The sequence below is a fragment of the Glandiceps talaboti genome, chromosome 17 (genome assembly GCF_964340395.1).
Source record: "Glandiceps talaboti chromosome 17, keGlaTala1.1, whole genome shotgun sequence".
Classification (NCBI taxonomy): domain Eukaryota; kingdom Metazoa; phylum Hemichordata; class Enteropneusta; family Spengelidae; genus Glandiceps; species Glandiceps talaboti.
In genome coordinates this window covers 9,867,088-9,886,881 of record NC_135565.1, presented here as the reverse complement: position 1 = coordinate 9,886,881, position 19,794 = coordinate 9,867,088, and the positions used below count along the sequence as shown (strand labels likewise).

General features: G+C 37.8%; 1 protein-coding gene across 2 annotated transcripts; it reads right to left on the bottom strand.

Annotated features, from left to right (window-relative positions):
* Positions 1-1,137: 1,137 nt before the first annotated feature.
* On the bottom strand, positions 1,138-19,404 carry LOC144448340 (uncharacterized). 2 transcript variants are annotated; one of them, XM_078138546.1, is made up of 12 exons: positions 19,172-19,404; positions 17,242-17,954; positions 15,712-16,249; positions 12,193-12,607; positions 10,778-11,037; positions 9,597-9,797; positions 8,975-9,106; positions 8,581-8,800; positions 8,058-8,179; positions 6,002-6,220; positions 3,800-4,112; positions 1,138-2,011 (listed from the first exon to the last, which is right to left on the bottom strand). In XM_078138546.1, the coding sequence occupies exons 1-12, from the start codon at positions 19,332-19,334 to the stop codon at positions 1,621-1,623; spliced, it is 3,687 nt and encodes a 1,228-aa protein (XP_077994672.1). In that variant the 5' UTR covers positions 19,335-19,404; the 3' UTR covers positions 1,138-1,620. The 2 variants fall into 2 exon arrangements, with proteins under 2 accessions (XP_077994672.1, XP_077994673.1); XM_078138547.1 differs by lacking the exons at positions 1,138-2,011; positions 3,800-4,112 and having other exon boundaries at positions 6,063-6,220; positions 8,062-8,179.
* Positions 19,405-19,794: the final 390 nt, after the last annotated feature.

Genomic DNA, 19,794 nt, shown 5'->3' with positions numbered 1-19,794 from the left:
ACTAACTACGCCATGCTTGGCACAACACTGGAAGAAATCAAAGAATTAAAGTACTCCAACACAACCTGATGGGATCAGCAGACACGTCATGCAGCCACAAAAGCCACCAAAATAATAAACTTCACTCAAAGAAGCTTTCATCACTGTTCTAGGACTGTCAAAGAAAACTTGTACAAAACTATAGTCCAACCACACCTTGAACATACATCAGCAGCCTGGAATCCAGGAACACAAAAGAATATTGAGACCCTCCAAACAGTTCAACGCAGAGCAGCACGATTTGTACTTGGGGGACTACAAAACCAAAATCAAGCATTACAGACATGCTACTAAAACTGGAATGGGACACTTTAGAAGTTGGATGAAAACTCAACGGCTCACAGTCTTACACAAAATCCTAAACGACAAAATAGGCATCAGCTCAGAAAATTACGACACGTCCAAAATCACGCGAAGTAGAAGAACTCACAACAAACAGCTTGAATTGTACCACTGCACATCAATCCCCTTCATCCATTCCTTTTTTTCCTGGAAGCCATGGTATTATGGAATAGCTTACCACAAAGTACTGTTGGCATTCAAATCCACACAAGAAACCAGCACCCCACAAGGTTCATCTAAACGCCACTCTTGTCAAACCTTCCAGTTATATAGTCCCTGGCCATGGTGGCCAAATTTTGGCTGATCATGAAAAGGTTCAAGATGTCTTTTTTTGCGCATCGTGACGTCGATGTTACTTTCGCTTTATGTCTAACAAAATTGTTTGGTTCTGGTGACCCTTCCCACCTCGTGTTTCCCTGCCAACCCTAAACATTTTTTACGTATTCGAGAAAAAAAATAATGGATGCGAAAACTGACATCAACTTAAAAAAGACAATATAACACTGTTCTTCTACAACCTGTAATGGCTGTACATCTGATGAGAAGAAACTGTGTGTGTGTGTGTGTGTGTGTGTGTGATAAAATAAAACATCTACCTACATCTATTCTAAAAATTTAACGTAATGGGAACCATCCATTTTTTGTTTGACCTTACACCGACAGCAGAGTCTAGCAACACCAACAATACAACTGTCAGTTTCATGCTGACACAAAACTTCAAAAAACAGGAAAAGTAGCCACAAATTGTTTGCAATGTTCGTTTATTCATATTTAGAATAGCAAGTTAAACTTTGCCACTAAAGACAACTAAAAAATGTAAAAAGGTCTTATCACACCCAGTGTTATCTATATATCCCAGGCCTTGGCTAGCTAAAACTATGATACGAATAAGATTGGACTCTTAGTACAACTTTCTTTTTTATCAAATCGTGAAATATAACTGTTGCGGTGGGGCACGTCATTTAACCTACACTAGCTCAGTACAACTGAGACATTTTTTTATCATATAAGCCAAAATATATTAATTCAAGTACTTATTTAAAAAAAAGACATTGCACTGCAGTACAACTGCCACTAGTATGCGCGCGCATCGATGCAAGTAATTTCTGGTACGACTGTAATACAGTCCAGTTGTAGCTAGTTCTATACAAAGTATGGGATCTAACAAAACAATTGTAAAACGCGTACTAGTAGGATATACAGTATATATTACGGAGTCAGTAAGATATGAGTATACACCTAAAAGAAATTCCTAAAGACACGGTTCAGGAATCCCCTTACCACACGTACTCCTCTATCAAGAAGGATTACTACACGCCATCGATTTGACATTGTCTGCATATTGATTGCATGGGGAAGACCATGGGCGGGGTTATAACAACTCATTGTTAATGGTATACTTTGTAAGTTTAGTGTTGTCGCATGTAAGATACAGTCGGCGAATTTTCCTGGAAATATTTCCTTAACTGTTCCCGCTCCCCATAACCAATCCTGGAATTCTGTTAGGTCTCCGAAAGTCGTAATACGGGATGGGTGGGGCCATGGATTTGCATTAGTTCCCATAAAGGCTACTGATACTCTCCTCTCTGGATCACACATTGCCGTCCAATAATATTCCGGGTCAGTCAACCTAAATATCGTGACAATTAAATGAGAGAGAAACTAACATAAATTTGTGAATAATAAAGTGACAACTTGAAATCTTTTAATATTTTGATTACTGAGTTTTGCTACACAATTGGTGTAAATTATGTTGTAGTACCACTTGCATTGACAGAATGTTCCAGAATACAACCACATTAGGACGCACAGGGGAGAACAAAAGGTAACTGATGCGAAGACTATGTCTTTATATAACCGCCCGAAGAAAGTTTAAGTGGGTTGCAAGGATTCTAGGACAACTGCTCCCGGACAACTGCCCCCCGGACAATTGCCCCCGGACAATTGCCCCCGAAGGACAACTGCCCCCCGGACAATTGCCCCCGGACAACTGCCCCCGAAGGACAACTGCCCCCGGACTACTGCCCCCGAACGAAAAAAATAGTATTACAGATGTACGGGTTTGTCATTCAATATCATATACAGGTGTTGTGAGTCGTAGAGTTGAACGGTATAAGTATGGATATAGTTCTAACGTTGCACTCTAGCACCCACACTCTCATACTCTTGTACGGGATCGTTCAGGTCCAAGTCGGGAATTAGTCACGACTGAGAAGCGATTTCGGCTTGCCAGAATCACCTACCCGAGTGCTAGTGTGTTTCTGGATGTTTAATTCTCACTTTAAGAATACTTCCAATACAATGGAATCTACACAACCAATCTCAATATTCTGAAACGAGAGCAGGCACTTAACAACGTCGTCATCAACCAAATGATTGCCGGTGAATCAGCGCAACCACAACGTCGACAGTATCAAGATTCTGCAGCCAGAATCCATGCAATAGTGCAAGATTTTGAAAATCGTCACGTGCTAGATTTTCTTTGGGGAATAGCCCACAATACAGTTTTAAACACTGGCTGATCATGATAAACCGAGCCGAGTCACCATTTACTGTCACCAAAGTCTTACGAGAATGTACATTCTGAGTCTCAATATTTTTTCTACTTTTGACTCGTTTTCTATCTTGTTACCTGTATATTTTGTATTGAACTGATAATAAATAAATCTTTTCCAGTAAAAAAATGACTTCGTGTTTGTGTTTAGTGAGTATAATGTACGCAAATTGCGGCGGTAAGTTGCCGACGGTGACTTTTTAATGAATGACAAACCCGTACATCTGTAATACTAGTTTTTTTTCGTTCGGGGGCAGTTGTCCGGGGGGCAATTGTCCGGGGGGCAGTTGTCCTTCGGGGGCAATTGTCCGGGGGCAATTGTCCGGGGGGCAGTTGTCCGGGGGGCAGTTGTCCTGTTACCGGTTGCAAGAAGATCCAATGTACATGTAGAAACAATTTGGTCTGATACTATTTGGAGAATTATCCATTCGATTCGGTTTGACGAATCCTCTTGCAACGGAAACTTGCTATTATAACTATCATAGCCCTAGAAATAAATACCGTCTTATTTTTTGTCATTATATTTTGATTTAAGAGCCTTTGATTAGTTTGACAATTACTAGTAAATGACGTGAATGAAATAATGCAATACTAGTATATAATTTATTTCAACTAATGTAATGTGACTTTGATATATCTGTACATTTCTTACGTTGTATATGGTCCAGAGGCCATGAAAATCTATAAACATTATTTTTATTATTATATAATATTATTATTATTATCATCATCATATATAAGATTTATTTAATTATTATTATTATCAATTGCTAGTACCTTAACAAATTTAAGTTAGTGTATGTACAGACTACTCGAAATTTTCACCAAAAAGTCAAAAGTCAATTTGCAAGCATTATTACTTACGCAGTTCCTGGTATATTGGTAACGGTGTTTGGGCGTGTTCCAGTGATGAGGTATATGTCTGAATGAAGTAGAGCTCCAGTGTTATCTTGACGCATATACCAAACGTACGTTCGCAGTAAACATTCCAGCAATTGCCATTCTCTTTGATTGAAGTCTACGCCAATCTGAGCTGCTGCGTTGGTCACTGTAAACGTTGCTCCCATTTTGTACAATTCATCATTCATGATACCAGATGGTGTGAGATGACCCCTGTCATACAGGTACCCGGCGTGTGTATTTGCAGTCGCAAATTCACTTGAGGCCTGTTGCTGATCTGTCGAGCACACAAAAACTTCATTGCCCATTGATCTGTACATGCTTTCCCCAGCAAATTCAATGGTACAGCGTTGTAATCCTAATATTAAGACGTGATTTCTACATATACATTTTATTATGCATTCAGTCGAACCAATTTTTGGTTTTTCTTTAACGACGTGGAATAGGGATAAATACATAGTCATTATTGCTATGGTTTTTGCATCTGGTTGAAAAACTTATTTTCTACACCATGAACAATCAGACTTGTTGCAACAGTTGTTAAGGTCATGGTAATTAAGTAAAGAAATAAATTTGTTATGTTTGTACACCCAGATATAACATTCACAACAGGGATGGGTCATTGCTTGACATGACTGCCAATACGTTGTTTATCATGGTCTGAAACAACACCTTATTACTTCTATCCTAGGAACTTACATTGAATTCAATTTTGTCTGTGATCATATTATTAAACGATATTCTAAACACATTACTAAGAAAACTAATTCATCGCCCATTGTGCATATTTTACCAGTCATCAAGAACATTTCAATTTGTGGTTGAGTACATAGAGATGCCATGGCTAAAGTGGTCATATGGATGAGGATTGGGTATTTATGTTGGATTTTAATTTATAAAACAATTTTATCATGGCTTCCTACTTGCAAAATCAATGTGAAACAACACACTCAAAGTCCTTTGTTTGTAACTCAATACATTCCAAATCATAATAAATGTGTAAAATGTTTGTTAATGTATGTACAATAACAAACTGTTTACACATTTTTAGCTTTTAGCAATGTATTGAGTTTACAAACAAAGGACTTAATCAATGTGTTTTCATACATTAGATTTTTTCAAGTAGGAAGCCATGTTAAACTTGTTTTATAGATTAAAAATCCGAAATAAATACCCAATCCTAACCAGATGGTCACTTTGACAATAGTTTGCTGTATCTATCGATCTTAAGGCATATCAAACGGTAATACCTCACCGGGTCAGACTGCAGATTACCAATTCAAAAACGTATATCAATGCTACATGTAAGATACAGGACTCAAACGACATTTGATTTTTGCCTCAGTAGTTTTGCTTTTGTTTTTGAGAACTTAAACAATCCAGAATCAGAATCTGAATTACCTCATTCATCCCACTAGGGAAAATTAAAACAATAGTTCTTGCAGGTAAAAAAAACAAAACATACAAAAGACAGGGTTACATATATTACACAACATACTAAAAACAACAGCACAGTACTAAAAAGAACGACAATGATTGCTATTAAGAACTGAGATAGCGGATGGGACGAAAGACGATTTAAAACGATTGGTTTTAGCTGCTGGAGCACGGTATCTACCACTCCTTGAAATACGACGGTCGTAAAATTAGATAGGACGGGTCTTTCAGAACACTATGAGCCTTTGACATTATGCCTTTGTTTTAGATAGAATCTACACTTTCACTTTGTTTACCGATAATTTGGCTACCCTTTTTGATAATCTTATATATATATATATATATATATATATATATATATATATATATATATATATATATATATATATATATATATGTGTGTGTGTGTGTGTGTGTGTGTATATATATATATTGTATGTATATCAAATAAAAGCACAAAGATATCTAATAGTGCAAATGTATTTGATCGCGAGCCTTTCATATAAGTGAGTGTGGAGATATATAATAGCTCCCTCCGCCAACAAGGAAATAAAAATGATTTTAAGAAAAATAAGTAAAACACTAAAAAAATCAAAAAAATGAATGAATGAAGTGAAATGAAATAAAGAATTGTGCAAGACAATTTAAGGTATCAGCCTTTAGATTTGACACAATTGTCATAGTTGGAGAGTGATCTGAATGTTTTAGGAAAATATGTGGCCAACTCACCGATACATTGTGCTTTCGTTATAATACTACCCGTACATGCTACAGTATGTGTAGACTTGGCAACAGCACCAGGTAATCCAGCCCACGTATGATATTTAACATTTGCTGCTGCGGGACCACCTGTACTTCTCACTGTGACAGAACCAAGGTTGTCACATGCAGCATCGCCAGCCACGTGGACTAATGGACTCCCAGGAGCAGCATTGTTTTTGCAAAGACCTGAGACAAAAAAGGACAGAGGCAATATTTAGTATATAGGTAGATATATCGCCTTTCTGTAAGCAATGTGTGTAAAGGCTAATTCGAGAATTATGTCCTAATTTGGAGAATATAATTTTCTCGTGGAAAAAAACATTACAACACTGGAGATCTGTGTGGGACAACATCCACACAGTTACTGTAATTCTCTGATATTACATTTGAACGTGCTTATTGATCTGTCTTATGAATAGCAGAAAGTAACATCAACTTTTTTAATTCATTTTTTATGAAATGAAAATATACATAACTAGCTATTTCCTAAATTTGCATTTCATAAATGTTGCAATAAACATAGACAGTAAACATTGGTTGCGCTTGAACGACATACAGTAGCATTGATTGGCGTTCATCATTTTGCCACTATCATATCTAAACATTTCAGTTGGGGGCTTGAATTCAATTTATACAATTCTCTCTGAACTTTGTTATCTAAATGAAAAAAATAAGGAAACAAATTGTGAATGTTCATCATCTTGCAAGAAATCACCTTATCTTTTGAACATTCCAGAAATTGAACATAAGCTTAGTATTCGACGGTATTTTTCGACTTTACGATGTGGTAATTTTGTTAGCGTATGGTTTATATAATGACATTGGTGCATGCATAGCTTTTAGTGTATCTTCATATTGTCCTTTCCATCACATGTATCTACTTTGCAAGCATGGCGACATCTTACAACTGCCGTCATCAGACCGTGGACAAACGAAGCATGATACAAACAGAAAAAGTAAACAAATGAATTGGATTAATAACACTTGGCTCAGCATGTTGGAACAGCAGAGACTTGTGTTACACACCATGGTTTGATAAGAACATATACATGAAACTTCAGGGGAACTAGAAATTTGTTTGTGAACGTGAACTATTTTGTAAAGTGACCATAAAACTGTTCTTATCTAATGATGGAATGGAATACAAGTCTCTCCTGTTCCAGTATATTGTGTCAAGTATTATCAATCTAATTTAGTTGTTTACTTTCCCTTTTGTAACAGAATCCGTTCTTCCACGGTCTGATGATGGCATTTGTATTTTTGTTGAGAAAGAATGTTTTTTTTTTGTCACAATAACTTCTAAGGCACAGCCTAAGTTGATGCCAATCTGATTAAAAACCAATGTAGTGTACACTTCCTGATTTCTTTTTTGGCTCTTACGTTCACTGTCGTTTGTTCGATAATCTTTTGTGAGTGTTCGTTACATACATCTGACCTCAAACCACTATAAAGAATAGCTATCCTAGATCTGACACAACATAACAGGCGTTCCCGTACCAAATCTCGTACTTACGAGTACCCAATCAGAATCCGCCTTACAATGTTTCCACTCAACGTTCGAAATTGAAAGAAAGAGAAACACTAAACAATAACGATGACGTATGTTTCGGAGCATCACGCGTTTTCATTCATTGAGTGAATTCAATCAGAGCCGAAATTTGGTACGGGAACGCGTATGGTGGGGGTTGTGTCAGATGGATGTAACTTACGAACGCTCACAAAAGAACAAACGACAGTAAATGTAACAGCCAAAAAGAAATCATGAAGTGTACAATACATCGGATTTTAATCAGATTGCATTGATGCCTTTTATGTTAATTTCCGTTAGTAGTGGGATGAATCATAGACAGTGGAGGGGATGAATAAAGTATTTGTGATTCTGATTCTGAGAGTTAAGATTAGTGCAATACTTCAAAAAGCAGGCCATCCACTATGCAGTAATTACACATTTAAAACACATTTTCAAACTACGTGTTGTATTCTGGTACTCTGGCCCTTTGAGTTGTATCGATGCAAAACTTACCTACTTCGAAACGGTTCCAGAGTGTTGCATCACCTTTGAGGTCTGTTCTTTTGTATTTAATTGTCGCAGGAAGGGATCGGTCCGGATATGATGATATTGCATATGCACTGTATTCTGGTAAGCTGAAATAAGTAAAGACATGGTAGAGACCAAAAGACGTGTTCATTTGATTTATTTGCTTACGGTGTTTTGTCTTTATTATGTTTGGAATAACATTTTCATCAGGAAATGATAGAAAGAAATGTTGACCTCTTTGATTATGAGTGATTTTATAGAACAAAGACTAAACGCCATCAACGACAGAGAGGTATTTTACGGGTGAACACAGGGTATGGTCAGGTGACACCCCCCCCCCCTGAGTACCGCCTTATCGCGTACAAAATACATGGGATTGTATGGAGAGACATGCAATGCATCTTGAAACTAACCGACAATAGGTCTATTCCACCATGGACAGCCCCATTATCACAAACTAGCAACGATAAATACAATTTGTGAAGTATATAAACTCAATATTACCTACCGAAGCTGTTTGTTGTATAATGTTGCAAAACAATAATCATTTGCGTTAGCAGCTGGTCGTCTGCAAGTTTGACAGATCCGAACTATGTCAGTGTTGGGACTATTGGTAACTTTAACAGGCCAGGAGTCTCCAGCAAAGAATCTATCACAGTCTGCAACATCTACCCCAGCGTTAACAACCCTTCGTTTCTCACGGTCAGGTGTGGAGCGTCGTTTCAACTCTGAAAAGTAAATAACTGTTATACCACAGTGATAACTGGGGAGACCGACAAAAAAAAGGAAAATGTGAAAAGGATTTATTTTTGCGATGCATTCTCTTTGAGGTTGATTTAATACTATTTATGAGATACGATGACAGAGCTATCTGTCATGATAAACAGCAAATTGCTTCTTACTTTCATCATCAGTTTTTGGAACTTGGTCCGTATCTTTCTCCCATGGGGCACCATAGAATAGATACTGAATGATATTGCTCTGACAAAAACGATACTGTAGGTACTGCATTTCTTCTTCTGTGTAGTCAACATCTACAACGGAAAAAACACAAATCTTTACAGAAACACGTACTCTCACCCTTTTAGTTGTGGATTATGTTAGAATTGGGATGAATTGCTGTAGATTCAGTTTCTGACAAAGCTATGTGCAGACGACATACGTCTTATAATGGTACATAAATTGTATATGAACTTATAAATTGAAAATGGCGAAATTGAAAGTCACGTACATACATAGGTTTCACATAGCAGGGAACCTAGTACTGGTCACATCATGTCAGTATTGATTTGTGTTCAATAAATGTCGGATAAATACCTTATGCGAGGGGAAAAGAACAAGGTTTGTCACTGTTGTTTCTAGCCTCATTGTCCAAATGGAAGACTCTGAAGGGCGCAGCATTTGCGCTTGTTTATAATCTTAATATATGCGAAATGTTTGTTTGTTGATTTTTTTTTGCCGATGCCGCCCATAAGGAAGATGTGTAACAAGTAACAAAGAAATGTCAGTTAAAAAATAACCTACCTGTGTTAGACAAAGGTTCGATCGGGTACTCTTTCGCTCCAAATCCAACTACTTCGACTTCCTGTTGACATTGTTTCTCAATGTCAGTAGTTTCGTATATTAAACACTGGTAAGTGCGGAACATCTTATGAGTGCAACCACCATGACGGGCAGTGTTAATGAGAGTATCTGGTGGACTTCCATCGGTTGAAAAGCCAAGGGCTAAATAGTGATGGTTGAAATACACACGTGTTAACATTGCACTGTTTCCTGCTGTGGACTACTATATGATCATATTATATTGCTAATTTGCCAAGACAGTCGGTTGTTGTTATGTACATTAGTATTCGTCTGGACGGTTTTTACTTTCGTAGAGAGAGAGAGAGAGAGAGAGAGAGAGAGAGAGAGAGAGAGAGAGAGAGAGAGAGAGAGAGAGAGAGAGAGAGAGAGAGAGAGAGAGAGAGAGAGAGAGAGAGAGAGAGAGAGAGAGAGAGAGAGAGAGAGAGAGAGAGAGGAGAAGAGGGAAAGAAGGGTGGATGGATGGAGGGAGGGAGGGACAGTCAGTCAGTCAGACAGACAGTCAGTCAGTCAGTCAGACAGACAGACAGACAGACAGACAGACAGACAGACAGACAGACAGACAGACAGACAGCCAGACAGACAGAGACAGAGACGGACAGAGAAGAGGGAAAGCAGGGTGGATGGATGGAGGGAGGGACAGTCAGTCAGACAGACAGATAGACAGTCAGTCAGACAGACAGACAGACAGACAGACAGACAGACAGTGTGTTTGTTTGTGTGTTTGTGTTTGTGTGTTTGTTTGTATGTATGTATGTATGTATGTATGTATGTATGTATGTATGTATGTATGCATGCATGCATGCATGCATGCATGCATGTATGTATGTATGTATGTATGTATGTATGTATGCGTGCGTGCGTGTGTTTGTTTGTGTTTGTTTGTTTGTTTGTTTGTTTGTTTGTTTGTTTGTATGTATGTATGTATGTATGTATGTATGTATGTATGTATGTATGTATGTATGTATGTGTTTGTGTGTGTTTGTTTGTTTGTTTGTTTGTTTGTGTGTATGTATGTATGTATGTATGTATGTATGTATGTATGTATGTATGTATGTATGTATGTATGTATGTATGTATGTGTGCATTTATGCATGTGTGTCGTTGTACAATGAAATACTCACCTTTCAAATTACATGTGCCATCTAGTAATTCATACTTGACTTCCTCAACATTGGGATTTCTCTTCAAAATCTTGTACGAACATCCTTCCAAGGGACACCAATCAAAACACATTGGGATTTCATTGTTTTCTAGTACTCTGTCTTGGAAATCTTCAAAATTACTAGTACTTGTTACATCAAAAGTGTCACTTTTCTTCAGTTTTTCAAAGTAAGGATCACCAACTTCGGTCATACTGAATCTGTACTGGACATGGACTGTTCTGAAGAAACGAAAAATAGAACAGCTATAAGCTAATGTCATAAATTCACGTGACATATGACCTTTCACGGAATATCTGTACACTGAGTCCAGGGACTTGTCATTGTTTGTGGTTCTATCTCACACGTTGGTGTTTAATGTTATGCACATGAATCGGTGTTATCTCGAACTATAAACCAATGGCATTATCACTTCAATAGGTGACTTGTATGTTTATCTATTAAATAAAAATAATAATCAGTTTGGTTAAATGACAATGTTCAAATTAATTCAAATAAAATGACTCGCCATTATCATGAAAATAGTCAATTTGCAAGTGGACTTCAAAATTTGTTTGTCAAATGCAGGTAAAGTTGAAGTTTCACCTGTGTTAAATGCCAGTAGATTTAAACTGTCATGATCACTTGCTGAATACAGGTATTTACTAAATTTCACCTGCATTGGACCATTTATTGATCACCTGCAAATGCCAATGAGTACCGGCAACTTCCTAGGCTGCAATTACAAGTGGCTGTCAATGAATGATGGATTACTACTGACATGCATTAATGTTATCCATCTGTCACCATGGCTTATTCAGCTGGACATCGAGTACTGAAAAGTTCATAAGCCTAGGCTTGGGTTAGGGTCGATGGACTGGCAAGTCAACGACATCAATCCAGAACATCAGCCCAGGGTTGGTTTAATGACACGCCATACTTCTCGAGTTTAAAAAATAACATGTTCCTAATTTTAGGGACGGGTCTTTAAATTTCCTCCATGTCTACTCCCTCTGAAGGAGTATCGTTATCGATGACATGAGCTTAAAGGGTTGATTTTCAATCCAAGGTCAGTGTCTCGACAATTCCAAACGGAAATCACACCAACATTCTCACCAATATAGTCGCAAAAACGTATCCAATTTCAAAATTACTGTGAAAGATATTTTTCCTGTATACTTATAATACCGTAGTCTAACATTAGGAGATGAAGCATTCTGTACCACTCTCTAAAATGGTAGTTTCGTAGGCGCTGTATAAACTATGTGAGCGTATTACATGGTCAAAGTCATCTAGCATAATAGTGTCATCTTAATCCGGCCCCTATATATGTGCAGATGGGGTCTTTAAAGCCAAACTTATAATTGATAAGATGTACATCAAAATTGTCAACTTACCTATAACCTGGTTTCATGTTGTCGATACGAATCGCCCAGTATTCATTTGTGATGTAATCCACCTCATCAAAGTTGAAAGGTGCCTCGAATACGTTCTTATAAATTTTGATGTCCAGCTCACCATGGTCTAGCCTAACGTGCGTGGGTTGAATATCGCCAAAACCGGCCCTTATAACAAAATGACCATCTTTCACCTTTTTCATTTCACCTCCCGTATGTGGTGGCCTGGAGTCTTGAAGCATCACCACCTGGACATCCCTATGTTCAACCGGGGGTTTGTAGATCAACCAAGCATAGTCGTCGTATTTGTCGCAGTGTAATGCAAAGCAGGATATTCTTGGTGGAGATATTTCTTCCTCAATAGTGCTCATATCAGTATCGCCTTCAGTATCGCCTTCAGTATCGCCTTCAGGGTCTATATATAAAAAGACATTTTTTTACCCATAGGTGTGGGCTTCGCAAGGAGAAATCTCATATGGGGCCCGAATGGACCGGTCAATTTCTTTGGGGGGGGGGGGGCAGTGGGGGAGGGGGTACATGATGTTTTGAAAATTGTGGATGGGGAGGGGTCATTGTGTTTTGGATTGATGGAAGAAGAAAATCATTTTGTACAATGGCATATAGCTTTGTCTGAAATGTGGAAAATGGAAATATTTGTTCTTTTCCCTGTTTCGTCGACTCTTTAATATTACTTCATGTAAGAGTTCAAACATACCTTTACATATACATATACGTGTATTATCTAGCTAGCTACCACACTAGTTACAGAACATGTCATGTAAATGCTTGGCTGTTTCACAGTTAATGCTTCACTTATATTGCACTTTTGGGCAAAAGTGAACCTGATCAAGGTTGCGTAATGGTAATCTTCAGAGATAGTTTTTAAAAGAAGTTAATCTAAATCGTTCTACTCTCCAGTATGAAGAGTAGATGCACTTTCTATTTTGGACACTACATGTTATCGACACTACAAATCACCACATCTCATCAGATTCCAGTTTCTATTAAGTATTATACACTAGGTATGACCACCTAAAGTTCTATAACATACCAGTGACTTTACTATACATTCAATATTAATCCCATTGTACTAATGTTACGGGCCCATTTTTATATGACATGGGAAACTTATTTAAAACTTACATTAAGTTTAGCTTCGAAAGCTTTCGAAGCTTTGAAATATTACCTCAAAGGATATGAATAACCTAAAAATTGCCCTAATAGAACCAAAAATCCTCCGGATCTGCTAGGGGAGACCCCTAGGACTCCCTCACCCCCAGAGGTCACCCCATGCATTCAACCAACAATCAGAAGCACCAACCATTTTAATGTCATAATGGTATTAAACGTTTCTTAAGAATTTTCACCCTATGCTAATTTGAGATGATGTTGTCTTTTAAGATGTGAAATGTTTACCAAGATAGTCAAACAATTGCCTCAAAACTCCAAATCTCCCCTACCAATTATACTACCATTAGATGTGCTGACCCTTACTCTAATGATTAGGAACACATTTCAACTCTATGTAAGAATGTAAGTTATAATTACTAGTTTCTGATGCTTAATGGTACTGTCTTGTAAAACTTGGAAATTGTTGCCTGAAATCGTCTGAATAGTCTCAAAATTGCCTAATAAGAGTAACAAAGCTCCAGGACTTCTCGGGAGACCCCCTACGATCCCCATGACCCCCCCTGTGAATCCTTCTTGTAACCCCCCCCCCCAATCAATTTGAGAACATGCCATACCATATTTTTTCTAACTTATTTGGGCAGTGATGTATTAGTCACTAACACAGCCATAATATCTTGGTTGTTGTTGTTGTTGTTGATGTTGATGTTGTTGTTGTTGTTGTTGTTGTTGTTGTTGTTTTTTTTTTTGGGGGGGGGGCGTACATTCTAATTACAATGGCTACTGGTGGGGAGGATGTGGGAGGGGATGTCCCTCCCATGGTGAAATGTTTGAAAATTAATCAATGACATGTAGGAAGCCAGCCTAAAATATAAAACCATACACATACATATCTAGCACTTGTTCACTCTCTTATCCTGCGCCTTTTAAATAGTTAGCATTTCATTTATTGGTTTGGAGACATACAAATTACAATTTTCAAGTTATTTGGATGGGTTATTTAGAATCAAGTTAGTTGGATGGGTTATTTAGAATCAAGTTAGTTGGATGGGTTATTTAGAATCAAGTTAGTTGGATGGGTTATTTAGAATCAAGTTAGTTGGATGGGTTATTTAGAATCAAGTTAGTTGGATGGGTTATTTAGAATCAAGTTAGTTGGATGGGTTATTTAGAATCAGGTTAGTTGGATGGTTTATTTAGAATCAAGTTAGTTGGATGGGTTATTTAGAATCAAGTTAGTTGGATGGGTTATTTAGAATCAAGTTAGTTGGATGGGTTATTTAGAATCAAGTTAGTTGGATGGGTTATTTAGAATCAAGTTAGTTGGATGGGTTATTTAGAATCAAGTTAGTTGGATGGGTTATTTAGAATCAAGTTAGTTGGATGGGTTATTTAGAATCAAGTTAGTTGGATGGGTTATTTAGAATCAAGTTAGTTGGATAGGTTATTTAGAATCAAGTTAGTTGGATGGGTTATTTAGAATCAAGTTAGTTGGATGGGTTATTTAGAATCAAGTTAGTTGGATGGGTTATTTAGAATCAAGTTAGTTGGATGGGTTATTTAGAATCAAGTTAGTTGGATGGGTTATTTAGAATCAAGTTAGTTGGATGGGTTATTTAGAATCAAGTTAGTTGGATGGGTTATTTAGAATCAAGTTAGTTGGATGGGTTATTTAGAATCAAGTTAGTTGGATGGGTTATTTAGAATCAAGTTAGTTGGATGGGTTATTTAGAATCAAGTTAGTTGGATAGGTTATTTAGAATCAAGTTAGTTGGATGGGTTATTTAGAATCAAGTTAGTTGGATGGGTTATTTAGAATCAAGTTAGTTGGATGGGTTATTTAGAATCAAGTTAGTTGGATGGGTTATTTAGAATCAGGTTAGTTGGATGGGTTATTTAGAACCAAGTTAGTTGGATGGGTTATTAGAATCAAGTTAGTTGGATGGGTTATTTAGAATCAGGTTAGTTGGATGGTGTATATAGAATCAAGTTAGTTGGATGGTTTATTTAGAACCAAGTTAGTTGGATGGGTTATTTAGAATCAAGTTAGTTGGTTTGGTTATTTAGAATCAGGTTAGTTGGATGGTTTATATAGAATCAAGTTAGTTGGATGGTTTATTTAAAACCAAGTTAGTTGGATGGGTTATTTAGAATCAAGTTAGTTGGCCTGTCTCCTAATTGTATAACGACTACTCCTGGGGTTTAACTTGATTTGGAGAGCCACAAATATCGAAAGTAAGTCAATCGCCCTTATCCACTCCGTGACCCCTCCTCTTCTTTGAGGTAAACTCGCTCTGGTTACCCCCCCCCCCTCGCTTTAAAACACTGAATGTTCACCCTTATTGCTTTCCAAACATGAGATGTACACATACATGTACGTATTTTACTTACAAGTAGTCATTTTAGGTTTCTTTGCAGGCTTTGGCTCTTCGTCAAGTCGTGGCATATATGTGCTTTTCCTCTTCATACGTTTTGTTCTAATGAGTTGATCACTGTTTTTAATATCATCAATTGAATCAAGACAGTTTCCTTCCATGTACAGATCGGCTGAGAGTAGTGTATCCCATAATACTTCGTGATTGAAGCAAACCAAACCACCACTCACGCCGCCATATTTGTCAATTGCTGAAGTATTCCTAGCTGATATAAGCTTTTGTAAAATGAAGTCGGTTGTTTCACCAGCGAACAAAGTCTGCGTGTTAGTTTGTGTTTCCAATACCACCGTATTCTCCATATCACCGATACACACAACACCGTATGTTTGGGGGTTCTCTCCTACCACAGCAAAGATGCCGTTGAAATTTCGAAGTGGTGGAAGTAGTGACTTGCGCAAACGTGGAGGGGGGTTGCTTACATCGAGGCAAATGTCACCGACTGTACCTTTGTTTCGACTCAATAGACTGAAGCTGCCTGATTTCGCTGTAGTTATCTGTAAAAAGTCATATAACCACTCGTTTGTATCATAAAATGACATGCCTCAATACTTTCAGGCTAGCCGCATTGCTTAATAGGAACAACTGCAGTAGTCCATATCTGCCCCCCCCCCCATCTCTAAAGTGACATGGTTTTTCTTAAATGTGTTTTTGTGTTCACATTTTTCATAGTACATTGCATGATCTGCTTGAAATGATAAAAGTAATGCCAATAGCACTGTAACACTATTGTATTTTAATTTAAGCTTATTTAAAAAAATGTTTCTACACATGCATATCTATCCCTACTGTTGTTATCTTTATAATATATACAATCATTTGGCATGATCTTGTAACTAGGCAATATATGTATTAACTTCTAGGATGTTTATCCACGTGCTTATTGTATCGGGGGCTCACTAAGATTGTTAGGAGCAGTACTAACAAAAAATTAAAACACATGCACAACGTGTAAAAACATACATAGGAACAAACAAAACAAAACAAACCCAAATGAGGTAAGAAGATCGATGAAACGAAATAAAACAAATACGGTTCAAATGTTAGTTGTCAGAAAATCTAACCGCTAAACTATTCTATATTAGTTTCAACAAAATCTTTTTAAATAGCTATCATGTATATGATGTAGTGGCAAATTAACTATACCAAACTATATGAAATTTGAAGCTTGCATACTTTGGCTGTTAATTGATTAACGAGAATCTTGAATTCTCAAAATATAGCGTAATGAAAATCATTAATTATGCAAATGACTGATTATCGTCAAATGTAATAATTTGTTGTGTACATTTTACAATGTCCGCATCTTTTATACAAGGCAAGTACGCTTTCTCCATGAGATGTGCCTGAAAGAATGGTGTCAATGTTTGGTCTCAGAGGGCGGGCTACATACACTATAGGTAGTGTCAGCCTTCAAGGGTCAGATTCTGACATTGAAAGTAGTAAATTTAGGATACTTTTAATATTGTAAAATATGCTAATGACCTACCTCTGATGATTTCAAGCATTCATTGTAAGCCCTGTCACCTGGAATGGATTCCAAACATGTTTTATATTTTTTGAAGACACTTGTAAGATATATTTGTCCCGCTGTATCATTGGTCCGTCGTAAAAAACTTTTGATGAATTTTGGGGTTGATCTTGAGATGCGTTCCAGGTATGTGAAAGGGTTTAATTGTTGAAGAAAATCTATCAACGTTGTAAAATTGCTCCGTTTCTGAATGGATATACAGAGATATGTCAGTTGTATATCTTTAGCGCTCTCTATCCATCCCCAGTTGTCAGGGTTACTGATGACGCGTCCGTCTGAACTTGGCGGGAAATATATATCATTGTGAACAAGCCAGAATCCTCTACGTGCAGAAGAGGAATCGACAGCCAGGAAACCATTAGATACAGGGCTATGACCTCTGAGGGGGAACATGTCAAGCAAGCGGTTCATCTCATTGCTGTACCCAAAGTAGGTCACATTGCTTCCAACTCTGCTCTCGGCTAGCGGTGAAAACGTCGTTGTCAAGGGAGATGAAGCATCAGTCAAAGACGTCACTCCCAAAAATGGATTCTTGTCATCACTGTCAGCATTTGAGTCAAAGTAGAGGAATTCGGCATAACTACCAGTAGATGGTTTGTACATGAGCCACCAATCAACGACTTTATCATCTCTTGAACGACATTGAAGTTTGACCTCTGAACTCGCCGTTCCTACAAAAGAGAGAGAGAGAGAGTAAACAAATAAACTGATTATGAATAAATACATATACATATATATATATAGTTGGTGTTGCGCTCTACCACTGCGGTATAGAGCACTGTCTTAGCAGATTGATACTCACCGAGTTACACACACACACACACACACCCACACACACACACATACACACACACACACACACACACACACACACACACACACACACACACATGATATTATTGTTTTAAGCGTTGTAAGTTTATAAATTGTTAATCGTGACATGTAATCTTATCATCCCGCAGAACTGTCGAATCCTTGGTCCCTGCGCACAAAAGATGAAAACATCATTCCAATTACAACTACTCGGTCAATAGCTCTCATTATCTTGAGTATCACAACGATACCGCCAAACGTGAAACTGGCCACATACTCTTATCATGTTACATGACCATTGGCCTCGGTGTAGAATGGTCACAAGCAGTGGACACTCTTCCCTGCCTACTCGCTTGATCTGGGACGCCATCGTTCTCCTGCAGTATCACTTGTATATCCACTATTACAGAATATTTGGCGGCAAACGTTAACATAGCCTAGCTCCCTCAAGGTCCCCGACTTTTCTTTTCGAAAGTGAAAATCTACTCTTGTGAGAATCGTGGTTACCATGGTTACAGTCTTGAGCTACAGTCATTATAACCACCACCTTATTTCCGGTCTATGGGTACCGGGAGACCAACTCGTCGTCAAACGCAAATTAAATTATTCATTTGTTCGGTGAATTGGTTGAGAGGAATTCTCAGTAAAACTTACTGGTGACATATAAAGAATACGAAACCCTGTAAATATGCTTTAGATGGTATTAACCACAGGGGCACGTGTTATTGCTTAGATCGCCGTTTTCTTAGGAAAATATCGTACGAATCCTGCTGCTACAAATGTATTAATCTCTATACCAGCAGAAATACAGGTAGGAATATATAGTGAAAAGGTTGTTATATTTAGTCTGTAGACCTGGTAAACAACAATCTATGAAATATTACACGCCCCTATGGTATTAACAGTCAGCCTTGTGCTCGTCTTTGGACTTTTTCAAGGGCTGGGGGGGGGGGGGGTGAGCTAAACATTGCGTGTAGGACGCTCGCGCTCATCATGTTTATAGTACTTCTGATTTATAATATCCTATTTGTTACTCTGCAGCTAACGAAATAAAGATGAAACTTTTCATTATTACCTGACTCCTCGTTTTGGTTTCCGCCATCATTTCGTCGTCCTTGCTGAGCCGATGACCATCCAGAGACTGATAGTAAAATAATACACCAACTTACAAACACGGTGGCACACACTTTCATGGTTATGTTCTGTTGTGGGCATGGAAAGTCTTTATCTACATACATACGCCTATGGCTATGTATTCCGAACTCGTTTCATATGACTGGTTCTGGTGAAACGACGGCAAACAGACAAGCAGAGTCAGGCCAATACCACAGTTCACCGTTAATGCATTCTGTGCAGCTCAAACCACCAAACAGGAAGTCTCACCCTGCATTACTTGGAATCCCAGATGTTTTTGTTATCAAGATCCTAGAAGAACTAGTTAATGCAATGGGGGATCAGATGACAAAAACAGTTAAGCCCTACCACTCACGAAAAGAACAACAACAACCAGGCTGATTAATCTCAGCTGTATTAAACCACAGTCACTTGTGTGAGCTAATATGAAATTCAAAAATGCTCATAATATAAAACAATTCTCTTATTAGGCATTCACGAAATCATTTAAAAAATACCATCATCGGCGTCTGTCACGGATACCGTGACGAGTACTTGTCACGTGACTGTGCCCTCACAACTGAC

Excerpts from the sequence above, each read along its gene's own strand:
- LOC144448340 (XM_078138546.1), bottom strand. The coding sequence starts at position 19,334 with ATGTATGTAGATAAAGACTTTCCATGCCCACAACAGAACATAACCATG. Across the intron at positions 9,798-10,777 it reads TGGCACATGTAATTTGAAAG|CCCTTGGCTTTTCAACCGAT; the intron begins GTGAGTATTTCA and ends ATCACTATTTAG. Across the intron at positions 8,180-8,580 it reads TTATACAACAAACAGCTTCG|CTTACCAGAATACAGTGCAT; the intron begins GTAGGTAATATT and ends TACTTATTTCAG.